Here is a 14,132-nt window from a genome sequence, read left to right on the forward strand (position 1 = left end):
GGAACTTTGGGAACCGTAAGCCCAAAGTCACCTCAACATCACAGCATACTCTAGCTACCAAATCATGTCTTAAATAAGACACATTTACATTCTGAAAGAAATATAACACCATGAAAAGCTGCTACATATTTACACTGAGCTCTCTTCCGTTCTCCTTGTAGTATGATCTCGGACTGGCACAGCAATATTTCACCTAATTTCTTACCATCCATCGAATGCACTGTCTCGAATGCAACAATTTTGGGGGCCCTTGGGTCTGACTCTCTCAGGAGCTGCTCCAGATGTTCAACGTCATTGTGCCGGAAAACAAATTTGGGGATTCCGCTGTTCCTGATCCCCTGAATCATGGACGCATGGTTCCCAGCATCCGAGTAAATCTCACAGCCTGTGGGAATCAAAAAGTTTCTTAACCATTTGCTTGTTCTGGAATTAGCTGTATTATTTCACACAGGAAATCTAGGCTGATCAGAAACACCCGCTCTCACGGACTTTTTTTTAATAAATATTTTTATTCTCCTTTTTCACATTTTCTCCCAAATTTACACCCACCAACAATAATCAGCAACAAATATGTCAATCAACATAACAATAACAAAGTTCCCACCTCCCACCAACCCCAAACATTAGCCCGCATGTTTACATAAACAAATGACACAAAGGAATCTGGGATTACCCATAGTCACCCTTACTACGCACAGCCCCCCCTCCTCTCCCACCCAACTAATGTTCGATGTTATCCAATTCTTGAAAGTGCATAATGCCCATGACTTGTAGAACCCCTCCGTCCTTCCCCTCAGTTCAAACTTAACCTCCTCAAGAGTCAAGAATTCCAACAGGTCACCCCGACAGGCCAGGGCAAAGGGTGGAGAGGATGCTCTCCATCCCAACAGTATCCGCCTTTGGGCGATCAATGAGGCGAAGGCTACAATATCTGCCTCCGCACCTGTTTCCAACCCTGGCTGGTCCGACACCCCGAATATGGCCTCCCGGGGACCCGGGTCCAGTTTCACATGCACCACCTTGGAAATGACCCTAAAAACCTCCTTCCAGTAATCTAGCTTTGGACAGGACCAAAACATATGAACGTGATTAGCGCCCCCCCCCCCCCCCCCCCCCCCCGCAACGCTCACACACCTCGTCTACTTCAAAGAATCGGCTCATTCTCGCCCTCGTGCGGTGTGCTCTGTATACCACCTTCAGCTGTAACAGCCCCAAGCTCGCGCATGAGGTGGAGGCATTTACTCTCCAGAGCACCTCACACCAGACCCCCTCTTCTATAACCTCTCCCAACTCTTCCTCCCACTTTGCTTTGATCCCTTCCAGCGATGCCTTATCCTCTTCCAAAATAGCTCCGTACACCGCTGACACTAACCCCTTCTCCAGTCCCCTTGTCGTCAGCACCTCATCCAGCAATGTGGAGGCCGGTTCCTCCGGGTAGTTCTGTATCTCCTTTCTGGCAAAATCTCGAACCTGCATGTATCTGAACATTTCTCCCTGCTCCAGCCCATACTTCGCTTCCAGCTCCTTCAAACCGACCCCTAAGAAACAAATCTTTTAGTGTCTTAATCCCTTTCTCTTCCCAGTTCCGAAAATTTCCATCCCACCTCCCTGTGGTTCCCCTGGATTGGCATTTCCCTTGATTCTGCCCCCAACCCCAAGTGTTTGCAAAACTGCCTCCAAATTCGCAATGAAGCTATTATCACCGGACTCCGAGTATTTCTACGGAGCTATCTGGAGCGGCGCTGTTGCTAGTGCTTTCAGGACCGACCCCCTGCACAAACTGTCCTCCATTCTGACCCACTGGGGATCAACCCGTCTGACCCAGCTCCGCACCTTCTCCACATTCGCCGCCCAGTAGTAGTACATCAGATTTGGAAGACCCAAACCCCCTGCCTGCCTTCCCCTCTGTAGCAGCACCTTTCTCACTCTGGCCACCTTCCCTCCCCATATGAACGAGGTAATCCTTCCCTCAATCTCCCTGAAAAAAGCCTTTGGCAGGAAATCGGTAGGCATTGAAAAATAAACAGAAATTGCGGCAACACATTCATTTTAACTGCCTGTACCCGACCCACCAGTGACAGAGGGAGACCATCCCACCTTGCCAGATCGGCTTTCACTCTCCCCACCAAACTAGAGATGTACCTGCGAAGCCTCCCTCACTCCCGGGCAACCTGCACCCCCAGAAACCTAAAGTGAGTCCCTGCCCTACGGAATGGCAGCCCTCCCACCCATGCCCCCACCCCCGGCCGAGACACAACAAAATACTCACTCTTGTCTAGGTTCAGCTTGTAACCCGAGAAAGACCCAAATACTCGCAGTAGCTCCAATGGGAATATTGGGGAATCCTATCGACATACTAGGTTCCAACACATATAACAGCAAGTCGTCGGCATATAAGGACACCCTATGCTCTATCCCCCCCGGATGCTCCCGAACTTCTTAATGCGATGGCCAATGGTTCAATTGCAAATGCAAACAGCAGGGGGGGGGGGACAGAGGACATCCCTGCCTCGTCCCATGGTGGAGAGAAAAGTATCTCGAGCTGATGTTGTTTGTGCCGACACTCGCCCTCGGCTCCTTATATAGTAGCTTTACCTAGTTCACAAATCTTGGTCCAATCCCAAACCGCTCCAGAACTGCAATCAAGTATCCCCATTCTACCTGGTCAAACACCTTCTTGGCATCCAATGCCGCAACCACCTCGGTTTCCTTCCCTTCCGCCGGTGCCATAACGACGTTCAAAACCCTCCTAATGTTCGAAGGAAGCTGCCTCCCTCTCAAGAACCCCGTCTGATCCTCACTTATCACCTTCGGGAGGCACTCCTCCAGCCTACCCGCCAGTACCTTCGCCAATACTTTTGCGTCCACATTCAGAAGTGATATGGGCCTACATAACCCACACTCCGTCGGATCCTTATCTTTTTTTAGCAACAGTGAAATCGATGCCTGCCCCAAGGTTTGTGGCAGGCATCTTACCCTACCGCCTCTTCAAACATCCCCATCATCAGGGTGCCAGCTTATCCTTGAATTTTTTATAATATTCCACCGGAAACCCATCCGGCCTTGCCACCTTCCTGACTGCATCCTCCCAATCGCATCCTTTATCTCCTGTTCCACTGTCCTTCTAATGTAGCCCTGCCCCCCTCCCCTAGCCTCGGGTACTCCAACCCATCTAGAAATTCCTGCATCTCACGGTCTCCCCCAGGTGGCTCTGACCTGTACAACCTCTCATAAAACTCCTCAAAAACCTATAAATCAGATCCGGAGCCGCCACCAACTTCCCTGCCCTATCCCTCACCTGAAGAATTTTCCTTGCTGCTGCATACCTCCGGAGCTGACCTAACATACAGCCTTATCTCCAGGTTCATAAACTGCACCTCTTGCTCGTCTCAGTTGGTGCACCAACTTCCTGGTAGACAGTTGGTCGAAGCTCGCCTGTAGTTCCTTCCTCGCTCTCGCGGACTTCTGGTGACGGCATGTAGGTCGAGGCCGCACGTTAGGTGGCTCCTGCTCGAGGCTCTGGTTTTTGGACTTCAATGCCCGTTTTAGAGAGAGTTTTTGAATGAGCTGGTGCAGGAAGCTATAAGCCAGATGGGAGATGTCGGAGACCCAGAAGAAGGGCACTGGAAAGAAGGGGGCGAGTAAAAGTCCGCTGTCAAGTGAGTTGATGAGTCGAGCGGGAGGAAAGATGGCGGAAGTTGAATTGCTGGGTGGGCGGCTCCCCTCACAGTTGAAACTCTGACCGAGGTGATGGCCGAAGAATTTGAGGGGCACATGGAGGTACTGCGGAGGGAGATGATGGCTGCGATGAAATTTAGAATGTCCAATTCACCTAATAGCATGTCTTTTGGGACTTGTGGAGGAAACCAGAGCACCCGGAGGAAACCCATGCAGACACCAGGAGAACGTGCAGACTCAACACAGGCAGTGACCCTAGTCGGGAAATGAAGCGGGGCTGTGAGGCAACAGTGCTAACCACTGTGCTACCATGCTGCCCTAGGGGCTTTTCACAGTAACTTCATTGCAGTGTTAATGTAAGCCTACATGTGACAATAAAGGTTATTATTACTGCGAATTGAATGTTTTGCCGCGATTCCTATTTTAATTTCAAAGACTGCCGGTCTTTTTACCCAAGTCCTTGAGGGAGATGGACAAGTTCATCTCGTTCATTTGGGGGGAGGGAGAGAGAAGGTGGCGAGGACTAGGGGCTATTGCAGAGGGACCGGAAGGTGGGGGATTAGACCTCCCAAACTTGCAGTATTACAGTATTATTATTGGGCGCCGCGAATGCCCAGAAGGTGCGGAGCTCTGTGAGGGACGTTCGAGATGGGCTCAGGTCGGGGTTGCAGGTGCTGGTATTGACGCTGCCCCAATGGTCCCAGAAAGTACTCGGTGAGTCTGGTGGTGGTGGCCACATTGAAGATTCGGAGGTAGTTTAGGCAACCCTTTAAGCTGGGGGCTGGGTCAGGGGGGATGCGATTAGGGGGAATCATAGGTTCAAGCAAGGGAGGATGGATGCAAGGGTTCAAGCCGGGGTGGATGGATGTTTGGTTTTGGGGATGGGATAAGAGGAGGATGAAGGATTTGTTCCTTTTGGGAGGGGGGGGGGGGGGTTGATGTGCGAGTTTTGAGGAAGTGTGGGTTGGCGCAGGAAGAAGGGTTCAGGTACATGCTGGTGCAGGACTTTGCAAAGGAACATTTTACCCACCCCGATGCACCGGCTTCCCTGTTACTGGATGCGATGCTCTCAGCGGGGTTGGGGGGGGGGGCAGGTGGCGATTGGAGAGGGAGGTCGTCACAGAGATCTACGAGAGGAGATCCTGGAGGACGGTAGGATGTCCATGGAGGGAATTAAGGCAAAGTGGGAGGAAGAGCTACGGTATGGTACTAGAAGAGGGACTGTTGGGTAAGGTGCTGCAGAGGGTGAATGCCTCAACTTCATGTGCGAGGTTGGGGCTGGTACAGCTGAAGGTAGTGTACAGGGTGCACCTCACAAAATCAAGAATGAGCCGGCTGTTCGTGGGTGTGGGCTGTGAGCGATGTGGGAGGAGCCCCGTGAACCATGTTGATATGTTCTGGTCCTGCCCGAAGCTGGAAAGGTTTTGGAGGACAGTGTTCAGTACAATCTAGGGGGTCTTGCTTATGGATATTGAGTCAGGTCTAGACGCCATGGGCACGATTCTCTGAAATGGAGACAGTGTTCGTGCCGTCGTGAACGCCGTGTAGAGGTTCATGACGGCGCGAAACGGCCCCTATCCCGACCGATTCAGGGCCCGAAAATGGGCTAGGAGCGGCACCGCGTCATTTACGTGCGCCAGGCCTTGGCGCCGCGTAAAGGTGGCGCCGCATAACTGGCGTCATCCGCGCATAGAATATAGAACGATACAGCGCAGTACAGGCCCTTCGGCCCACTATGTTGCACCGAAACAAAAGCCATCTAACCTACACTATGCCATTATCATCCATATGTTTATCCAATAAACTTTTAAATGCCCTCAATGTTGGCGAGTTCACTACTGTAGCAGGTAGGGCATTCCACGGCCTCATTACTCTTTGAGTAAAGAACCTACCTCTGACCTCTGTCCTATATCTATTACCCCTCAGTTTAAAGCTATGTCCCCTCGTGCCAGACATTTCCATCCGCGGGCGAAGGCTCTCACTGTCCACCCTATCCAACCCCATGATCATTTTGTATGCCTCTATTAAGTCTCCTCTTAACCTCTCCAACGAAAACAACCTCAAGTCCATCAGCCTTTCCTCATAAGATTTTCCCTCCATACCAGGCAACATCCTGGTAAATCTCCTCTGCACCCGCTCCAAAGCCTCCACGTCCTTCCTATAATGCGGTGACCAGAAATGTACGCAATACTCCAAATGCGGCCGTACCAGAGTTCTGTACAGCTGCAACATGACCTCCTGACTCCGGAACTCAATCCCTCTACCAATAAAGGCCAACACTCCATAGGCCTTCTTCACAACCCTATCAACCTGGGTGGCAACTTTCAGGGATCTATGTACATGGACACCTAGATCCCTCTGCTCATCCACACTTTCAAGAACTTTACCATTAGCCAAATATTCCGCATTCCTGTTATTCCTTCCAAAGTGAATCACCTCACACTTCTCTACATTAAACTCTATTTGCCACCTCTCAGCCCAGCTCTGCAGCTTATCTATATCCCTCTGTAACCTGCTACATCCTTCCACACTATCGACAACACCACCGACTTTAGTATCGTCTGCAAATTTACTCACCCACCCTTCTGCGCCTTCCTCTAGGTCATTGATAAAAATGACAAACAGCAACGGCCCCAGAACAGATCCTTGTGGTACTCCACTTGTGACTGTACTCCATTCTGAACATTTCCCATCAACCACCACCCTCTGAAGTCACACGGGATCACGGGTAAGCTGGCAAGGTGGATACAGAACTGGCTAGGCCATAGAAGGCAGAGAGTAGCAATGGAGGGATGCTTTTCTAATTGGAGGGCTGTGACCAGTGGTGTTCCACAGGGATCAGTGCTGGGACATTTGCTCTTTGTAGTATATATAAAGTCTATAGTTGCCGGGGTAGTCTCTGCTCCCCTTTTTGAACAAAGGGACCACATTTGCTATCCTCCAGTCCTCTGGCACTATTCCTGTAGCCAATGATGACATAAAAATCAAAGCCAAAGGTCCAGCAATCTGGCCTCCCAGAGAATCCTAGGATAAATCCCATCAGGACCCGGGGACTTATCTATTTTCAGCCTGTCCAGAATTGCCAACACCTCTTCCCTGCGTACCTCAATGCCATCTATTCTATTAGCCTGGGTCTCAGCATTCTCCTCCACAACATTATCTTTTTCCTGAGTGAATACTGACGAAAAATATTCATTTAGTATCTCGCCTATCTCTTCAGACTCCACACACAACTTCCCATCCCTGTCCTTGACTGGTCCTACTCTTTCCCTGGTCATTCGCTTATTCCTGACATACCTATAGAAAGCTTTTGGGTTTTCCTTGATCCTACCTGCCAAGTACTTCTCATGTCCCCTCCTTGCTCGTCTTAGCTCTCTCTTTAGATCCTTCCTCGCTACCTTGTAACTATCCATCGCCCCAACTGAAACTTTACACCTCATCTTCACATAGGCCTCCTTCTTCCTCTTAACAAGAGATTCCACTTCTTTGGTAAACCACGGTTCCCTCGCTCGACGCCTTCCTCCCTGCCTGACCGGTACATACTTATCAAGAACACGCAGTAGCTGATCCTTGAACAAGCTCCACTTATCCAGTGTGCCCAACACTTGCAGCCTACTTCTCCACCTTATCCCCCCCAAGTCACGTCTAATGGCATCATAATTGCCCTTCCCCCAGCTATAACTCTTGCCCTGCGGTGTATACTTATCCCTTTCCATCATTAACGTAAACGTCACCGAATTGTGGTCACTGTCCCCAAAGTGCTCTCCTACCTCCAAATCCAACACCTGGCCTGGTTCATTACCCAAAACCAAATCCAACGTGGCCTCGCCTCTTGTTGGCCTGTCAACATATTGTGTCAGGAAACCCTCCTGCACACACGGTACAAAAAACGACCCATCTAATGTACTCGAACTATATCTTTTCCAGTCAATATTTGGAAAGTTAAAGTCTCCCATAATAACTACCCTGTTACTTTCGCTCTTATCCAGGATCATCCTCGCCATCCTTTCCTCTACATCCCTAGAACTATTTGGAGGCCTATAGAAAACTCCCAACAGTGTGACCTCTCCTTTCATGTTTCTAACCTCAGCCCATACTACCTCGGAAGATGAGTCCCCATCTAGCATCCTCTCTGCCACCATAATACTGCTCTTGACTAGCAGCGCCACACCTCCCCCTCTTTTGCCTCCTTCTCTGAGCTTACTAAAACACCTAAACCCCAGAACCTGCAACATCCATTCCTGTCCCTGCTCTATCCATGTCTCCGAAATGGCCACAACATCGAAGTCCCAGGTACCAACCCATGCTGCCAGTTCCCCTACCTTATTTCGTATACTCCTGGCATTGAAGTAGACACACTTCAAACCACCTACCTGAACACTGGCCCCCTCCTGCGACGTCAAATCTGTGCTCCTGACCTCTATACTCTCATTCTCCCTTACCCTAAAACTACAATCCAGGTTCCCATGCCCCTGCTGCATTAGTTTAAACTATTTGGAGGCCTATAGAAAACTCCCAACAGTGTGACCTCTCCTTTCATGTTTCTAACCTCAGCCCATACTACCTCGGAAGATGAGTCCCCATCTAGCATCCTCTCTGCCACCCAAAGAGCACTAACAAATCTCCCCCCCCCCCCCCCCCCCCCCCCCCCAGGATATTTGTGCCCCTCAGGTTCAGATGTAGACCATCCTGTCTGTAGAGGTCCCACCTTCCCCAGAAAGAGCCCCAGTTATCCAGAAATCTGAATCCCTCCCGCCTGCACCATCCCTGTAGCCATGTGTTTAATTGCTCTCTCTCCCTATTCCTCATCTCACTATCACGTGGCACGGGCAACAACCCAGAGATAACAACCCTGTTTGTTATAGTTCTGAGCTTCCATCCTAGCTCCCTGAAAGCCTGCCTGACATCCTTGTCCCCTTTCCTACCTATGTCGTTAGTGCCAATGTGGACCACGACTTGGGGCTGCTCCCCCTCCCCCTTAAGGACCCGGAAAACACGATCCGAGACATCACGTACCCTTGTACCTGGGAGGCAACATACCAATCGTGAGTCTCTCACGCTCCCACAAAATCTCCTATCTGTGCCCCTGACTATCGAGTCCCCAATTACTCATGCTCTGCTCCTCTCCCCCCTTCCCTTCTGAGCAACAGGGACAGACTCCGTGCCAGAGGCCCGTACCCCATGGCTTACCCCTGCTAAGTCCCCCCCCACCCCCACAAGTATCCAAAGCGGTATACTTGTTTCTCAGGGGAACGACCGCAGGGGATCCCTGCACTGACTGCTTTTTCCCAGTCCCTCTTACAGTTACCCATCTATCTCCAATCTTTGGTGTAACTAATTCTCTGAAGCTGCTATCTATGACCCCCTCTGCCTCCCGAATGATCCGAAGTTCTTCCACCTCCAGCTCCAGTTCCCTAACTCGGTCTTGGAGGAGCTGGAGATGGCAGCACTTCCTGCAGGTAAAATCAGCAGGGACACTAACGGCATCCCTCACCTCAAACATCCTGCAGGAGGAACATTGCACTCCCTTCCCTGCCATCCCGCTAACTTTCTACCAAGATCTGGCTAACAACTAAATTAAATTTTTTAAAAAAAAATAATAATAATAAAATATGGTACTTACCTCACACCAATGGGTTTTATTATTAGGTTAGAGGAGGAGGGCGGGTGGGAGACACTACACGTGTAGTGTCTCGGGTTTCCTCTCCACCAGAATTTATTGGTGAGGGTCTTCCCAGAAGCTCCGCTCCTGCAAAGACAAGTGTTTTTAAAGGAGAGACTTACCGCCCAGAAGTCACTTCCGCACTGCTCCCGCTGAAATTGACTAACCTGTTCCGCTCCCGCTGAAATCGACTGGCCTGCTCCTGCAAAGACGAGTGTTTTTAAAGGAGAGACTTACCTCCCAGAAATCACTTCCGCACTGCTCCCGCTGAAATTGACTAACCTGCTCCGCTCCCGCTGAAATCGACTGGCCTGCTCCTGCAAAGACAAGTGTTTTTAAAGGAGAGACTTACCTCCCAGAAATCACTTCCGCACTGCTCCCGCTGAAATTGACTAACCTGCTCCGCTCCCGCTGAAATCGACTGCGTGGTTGCCGTCCTCCCCGAGTCCGCCCCGCAAGAAGATGTCCGACGGATCTTGCGGGGCTGTGGAAGAAAGGAGGTCCTCCTTCAGAGAGGCCGGCCCGACAATCGGTGGGCACCGATCGCGGGCCAAACCCCATTTGAGGCCCTCCCCGGTGCAGGATCCCCCCCCCCCTGCCCCCAACGTTCCCGCGCTGTTAACGCCGGCAGCGACCAGGTGTGGACGCCGCCGGGGGGAACCGGCTGTTTTGGGCCGGCCGCTCGGCCCATCCGGCACTGAGAATCGCGGGGGCACCGGTGAATCACCATTTTGGCTGTCTCAGGCGATTCACTGGACCATGCCGTGCAAAACGCGATTGTGCCGATCTGGCTGTTTCCGTGAATCGTGGGAGGGCATCGGACCGGCGTCGCGGGAAAATTTGGCAACCCAGGCGATTCTCTGAAACGGCGCGGGAGCAGAGAATCGAGCCCCATATTCTGGGTGCTGAACCAGCCTGAGCTGTGGGTGCGGGGGCAGATGTCTTAGCCTTCGCCTCGCCAATCGCTCGTAGGTGGGTCTTGTTGGGATAGAGATCAGCTTCTCCACCCTGTGCCTTGGAGTGGCGGGGGGACCTGTTGGAGTTTTTGACCCTGAAGAAGGTGAAGTTCAAGCTGAGAGGGGGGTAAAGGAAGGGTTCCATAATTGTTGTGGTTTGTTCATCATGCACTTCTTAGGAGTTGGTTATCGTTGACTTTGGGGTGGTGGTCGGGGCTTTTTTTTGTTTGGGGTTTTTGTGTTGTGAGAATCAATCGAATAAAAATATTTATTTTAAAAAGAAACGCATGCCTCGCTGCATGTCTGTGTCCTCCTTCTCTCCCTTTCCCTCTATCTCTCTCTCCCACACCTAGATCCTTTCCTCACCAACTAATGGTTAATTTTCTGTGATCTCTGTCCAATACCTGGGAGCAGTTTGGCTAGAGTGAAGAGAGTTGAGTCATTCGCCACGTAACAGGATGTGAAGAGGAGTGCCGCGTCCTTTTGGTGGAGGCTGGCCAGCTCCGATTCCAGGTCCACGTGGAATTTGCTGGTTCCGGAGATGTTCCGCGTTCCGCCAGCTCCTGCACCGTACTGTTGCACCGTTTCCCTGCAGACAACAGAGTGAGTCATGTAAACATGGCATGAAGAAGCTGCATTTCAACATGGCATGAAGAAGCTGCATTTCAAAATGGCTGTCTCAGGTGCTTAACTTGTCCTGTTGTACTTTGCAACCAATGAAACAGAGTCGTTGTTACAGAGCAATTGGAAAAGGCAACCTCAGCACGGCAAGATGAGCAGCTTGTTTGGCATAATTGGCTGAGAGGGAGATGTTGGTGCCAAGACTGGTGTTTCTCCCCCCCCCCCCCCCCGGAAATAAATCTACTGTTGACTCCAGCGCTCCTCTTGGCAGCGAGTTTCAAATTCTCTCGGTGAAGGCTTCTCAATTCCCTGTTTGATTTCTTGGTGACTGTTTTACACATAACTTCTAGTTGTGATCTAGTTACAAGTTGAAAATGTGCTTTGCCATTTACTCTTTCAAAACTTTTCATTGTTTTACAGACCTTTCTATTAGGTCGTCTCTCAGCCATCTTTTTCCAAGAGGAGAAAGACCCAACCTTTTCATCTGATCGATATAACCACACAGTCCTGGTCTCAACCTTGTAAATCGCTCCTCTCCAGTCTGTATCTTATAATACTTGTACGCGCATTCCAGGTGTAGTCTCAACAAATATTTGTACAAGTTTACCAAACATTCTTTACTTTTCAATTTCATCTCTCTGAAAATGAACCCTCGTGTTCGACTACCTTTTAGTGATCACCTTGTTGATACATGTCATTTTTAATATCTTTGTACTTGCAGATCAGGGGCTGATTTAGCACAGGGCTAAATCACTAACTTTGAAGGCAGGCCAGCAGCATGGTTCAATTTGAAGCCGACTTGTAACAATAAGCGATTTTCATTTCATTTCATTTTTCAGATCCCTTAGATTCTCCGCCCTATGTTTAGATTGTTATTTCTATGGGTACTGTGACCTTCTAATTTTTCTTGCGATAATACAACAGTTCACATTTATCTGCGCTGCAAGTTATTGGCCAAGTTCACAAGTTTATTAGTTTGTTGCACTCCTCCACAGTGTTGACCGTTCTCTGTGTAAATTCAGATATGTTCTTTTGATTTGAATGTGTAAATTGTTAATGTAAATTGTGAATAATAGTGGTCCAAGCACTGACAAAGCAGCACTTTGCGCCTTCTGGCACTCTGAATAGCTCCACATCGCACCCCCATCCCCTCCACACACACATCACTCCCCTCCCCCAAACATCACAACGTTTCATATTTATCTGCTTTCATAGAATTTACAGTGCAGAAGGAGGATATTCGGCCCATCGAGTCTGCACCGTCTCTTGGAAAGAGCACCCTACCCAAGGTCAACACCGCCACCCTATCCCCATAACCCAGTAACCCCACCCAACACTAAGGGCAATTTTGGACACTAAGGGCAATTGATCATGGCCAATCCACCTAATTTGCACATCTTTGGACTGTGGGAGGAAACCGGAGCACCCGGAGGAAACCCACGCACACACTGGGAGGATGTGCAGACTGCCTTTGCAGGTTATTTGCCGATTTTGCAAGTTTATGTCAGGTAATTTGTTGCACTCCTCCACAGTGTTGACCATTCCCTGCAATTTGGCATAATGTGTAAATTCAGACATTTTCTTTTGATTCCAATGTATAAATCGTGGTTGTAAGTTGTGAATAACCGTGGTCCCAGCTCTGATCCTGGAAAAGAACCACTTTGTACTTTCTGGCACTATGTGCGATTGACTGTTGAAACTGCAGAGCAGCCGGGGGGATAATTTGCCTTTGCCACTGTCACACAGGATGCCATTGTGTCAGTTCAAAAGAACAAAGAACAAAGAAATGTACAGCACAGGAACAGGCCCTTCGGCCCTCCAAGCCCGTGCCGACCATGCTGCCCGACTAAACTACAATCTTCTACACTTCCTGGGTCCGTATCCTTCTATTCCCATCCTATTCATATATTTGTCAAGATGCCCCTTAAATGTCCCTATCGTCCCTGCTTCCACTACCACCTCCGGTAGCGAGTTCCAGGCACCCACTACCCTCTGCGTAAAAAACTTGCCTCGTACATCTACTCTAAACCTTGCCCCTCTCACCTTAAACCTATGCCCCCTAGTAATTGACCCCTCTACCCTGGGGAAAAGCCTCTGACTATCCACTCTGTCTATGCCCCTCATAATTTTGTAGACCTCTATCAGGTCTCCCCTCAACCTCCTTCGTTCCAGTGAGAACAAACCGAGTTTATTCAACCGCTCCTCATAGCTAATGCCCTCCATACCAGGCAACATTCTGGTAAATCTCTTCTGCACCCTCTCTAAAGCCTCCACATCCTTCTGGTTCAGTTACGTACATGTTATATAAAAATAAATCCCAATGTTATTCTTTCCTGTATTCGGGCTTATTTTTAAGCTAGCTGAGCAGCGACAAACCCTCCCAGCTCATTTCCCTCCCTAACACCAGGGTCAGGCTGACCCTTCTTTATTCATATGAATTAGGAGCAGGAGGAGGCTACTCGGATCCTCGAGCTTGTTCCACCATTCAATAAGATCATGGCTGATCTGATGGTAACTTCAACCCAAGGACGAATTGTCTGCAGTTTGCTGTTTTCAATATAGCTAGCACTTTCCGAAATAGCCTGCTGGGTGTGTGGGCTACCCACTACAGCAGAGACCATATTCCCCTCTTTGCAGTCCTGGGTCTGTGCAGAACTGTGCGTGTGCAAATGTATGAAGACGCCAGTGGATCTACTTACATGATGGCTTTCAGGACACGGGGGTGACTGCCCATCCCCAGGTAATCATTACTGCACCAAACTGACACATTCTTCTTTTCAGCCAATGGCTCGTAGTACTCCGCTAATGGGTACTCCTCTGCTTTTCTGTTCACAGTTTTAAACACACGATAAGTATGGTCATTCTTCTTTTCCTCAATCTTCTGGGTGAAGAACTCATCGTAATCAAAAATGGGAAGCTCTGCCAACAAGATAATCAACCAAGCAGTGAGGCAAATTAATTAGAAATCAACCGACCTAACCAAGTAAACTAGTGGCGGGCATCCAAATTAAGCAATAAAGTAAACTGAATTGGCCAATCAATCATACTATCCAGCCAGCTAACTAAACTCCTAAAGCAGCTAACTAAACAAAGAGGATTAGATAGGGTGGACAGTGAGAGCCTTTTTCCTCGGATGGTGATGGCTAGCACGAGGGGACATAGCTTTAAATTGAGGGGACATAGATATAGGACAGATGTCAGAGGGAGGCCTGCAA

The 14,132-nt window shown here is 49.6% G+C and overlaps 2 protein-coding genes across 5 annotated transcripts in view; one reads left to right on the top strand and one right to left on the bottom strand.

Moving 5' to 3' along the window:
* The window catches only part of LOC140399006 (coiled-coil domain-containing protein 115-like), a 69,606-nt gene that overhangs the window by 48,540 nt on the left and 6,934 nt on the right, over positions 1-14,132 (top strand). The window contains exon 6 of one of the 3 annotated variants that reach the window (XM_072488053.1): positions 11,338-11,365. The exons of 1 other annotated variant lie outside the window; for it this stretch is intronic. In XM_072488053.1, the coding sequence (XP_072344154.1) occupies positions 11,338-11,350 (13 nt within the window). In that variant the 3' untranslated portion in view covers positions 11,351-11,365. Of the gene's footprint in view, positions 1-10,710; positions 10,766-11,337; positions 11,366-14,132 lie in introns of those variants that run through there. One more of the 3 variants, XM_072488052.1, reaches the window with a different exon arrangement.
* LOC140399005 (5-aminolevulinate synthase, erythroid-specific, mitochondrial-like) overlaps positions 1-14,132 on the bottom strand; it is a 72,281-nt gene that overhangs the window by 17,481 nt on the left and 40,668 nt on the right. For both annotated transcript variants that reach the window (XM_072488048.1, XM_072488047.1), the window contains exons 5-7: positions 13,617-13,836; positions 10,701-10,885; positions 206-385 (exon numbers count right to left, since the gene is read on the bottom strand). In XM_072488048.1, coding sequence (XP_072344149.1) covers positions 206-385; positions 10,701-10,885; positions 13,617-13,836 — 585 coding nt within the window. The remainder of the gene's footprint in view (positions 1-205; positions 386-10,700; positions 10,886-13,616; positions 13,837-14,132) is intronic.

This window comes from Scyliorhinus torazame, chromosome 22 (assembly GCF_047496885.1).
Source record: "Scyliorhinus torazame isolate Kashiwa2021f chromosome 22, sScyTor2.1, whole genome shotgun sequence".
In the NCBI taxonomy this organism is placed as follows: domain Eukaryota; kingdom Metazoa; phylum Chordata; class Chondrichthyes; order Carcharhiniformes; family Scyliorhinidae; genus Scyliorhinus; species Scyliorhinus torazame.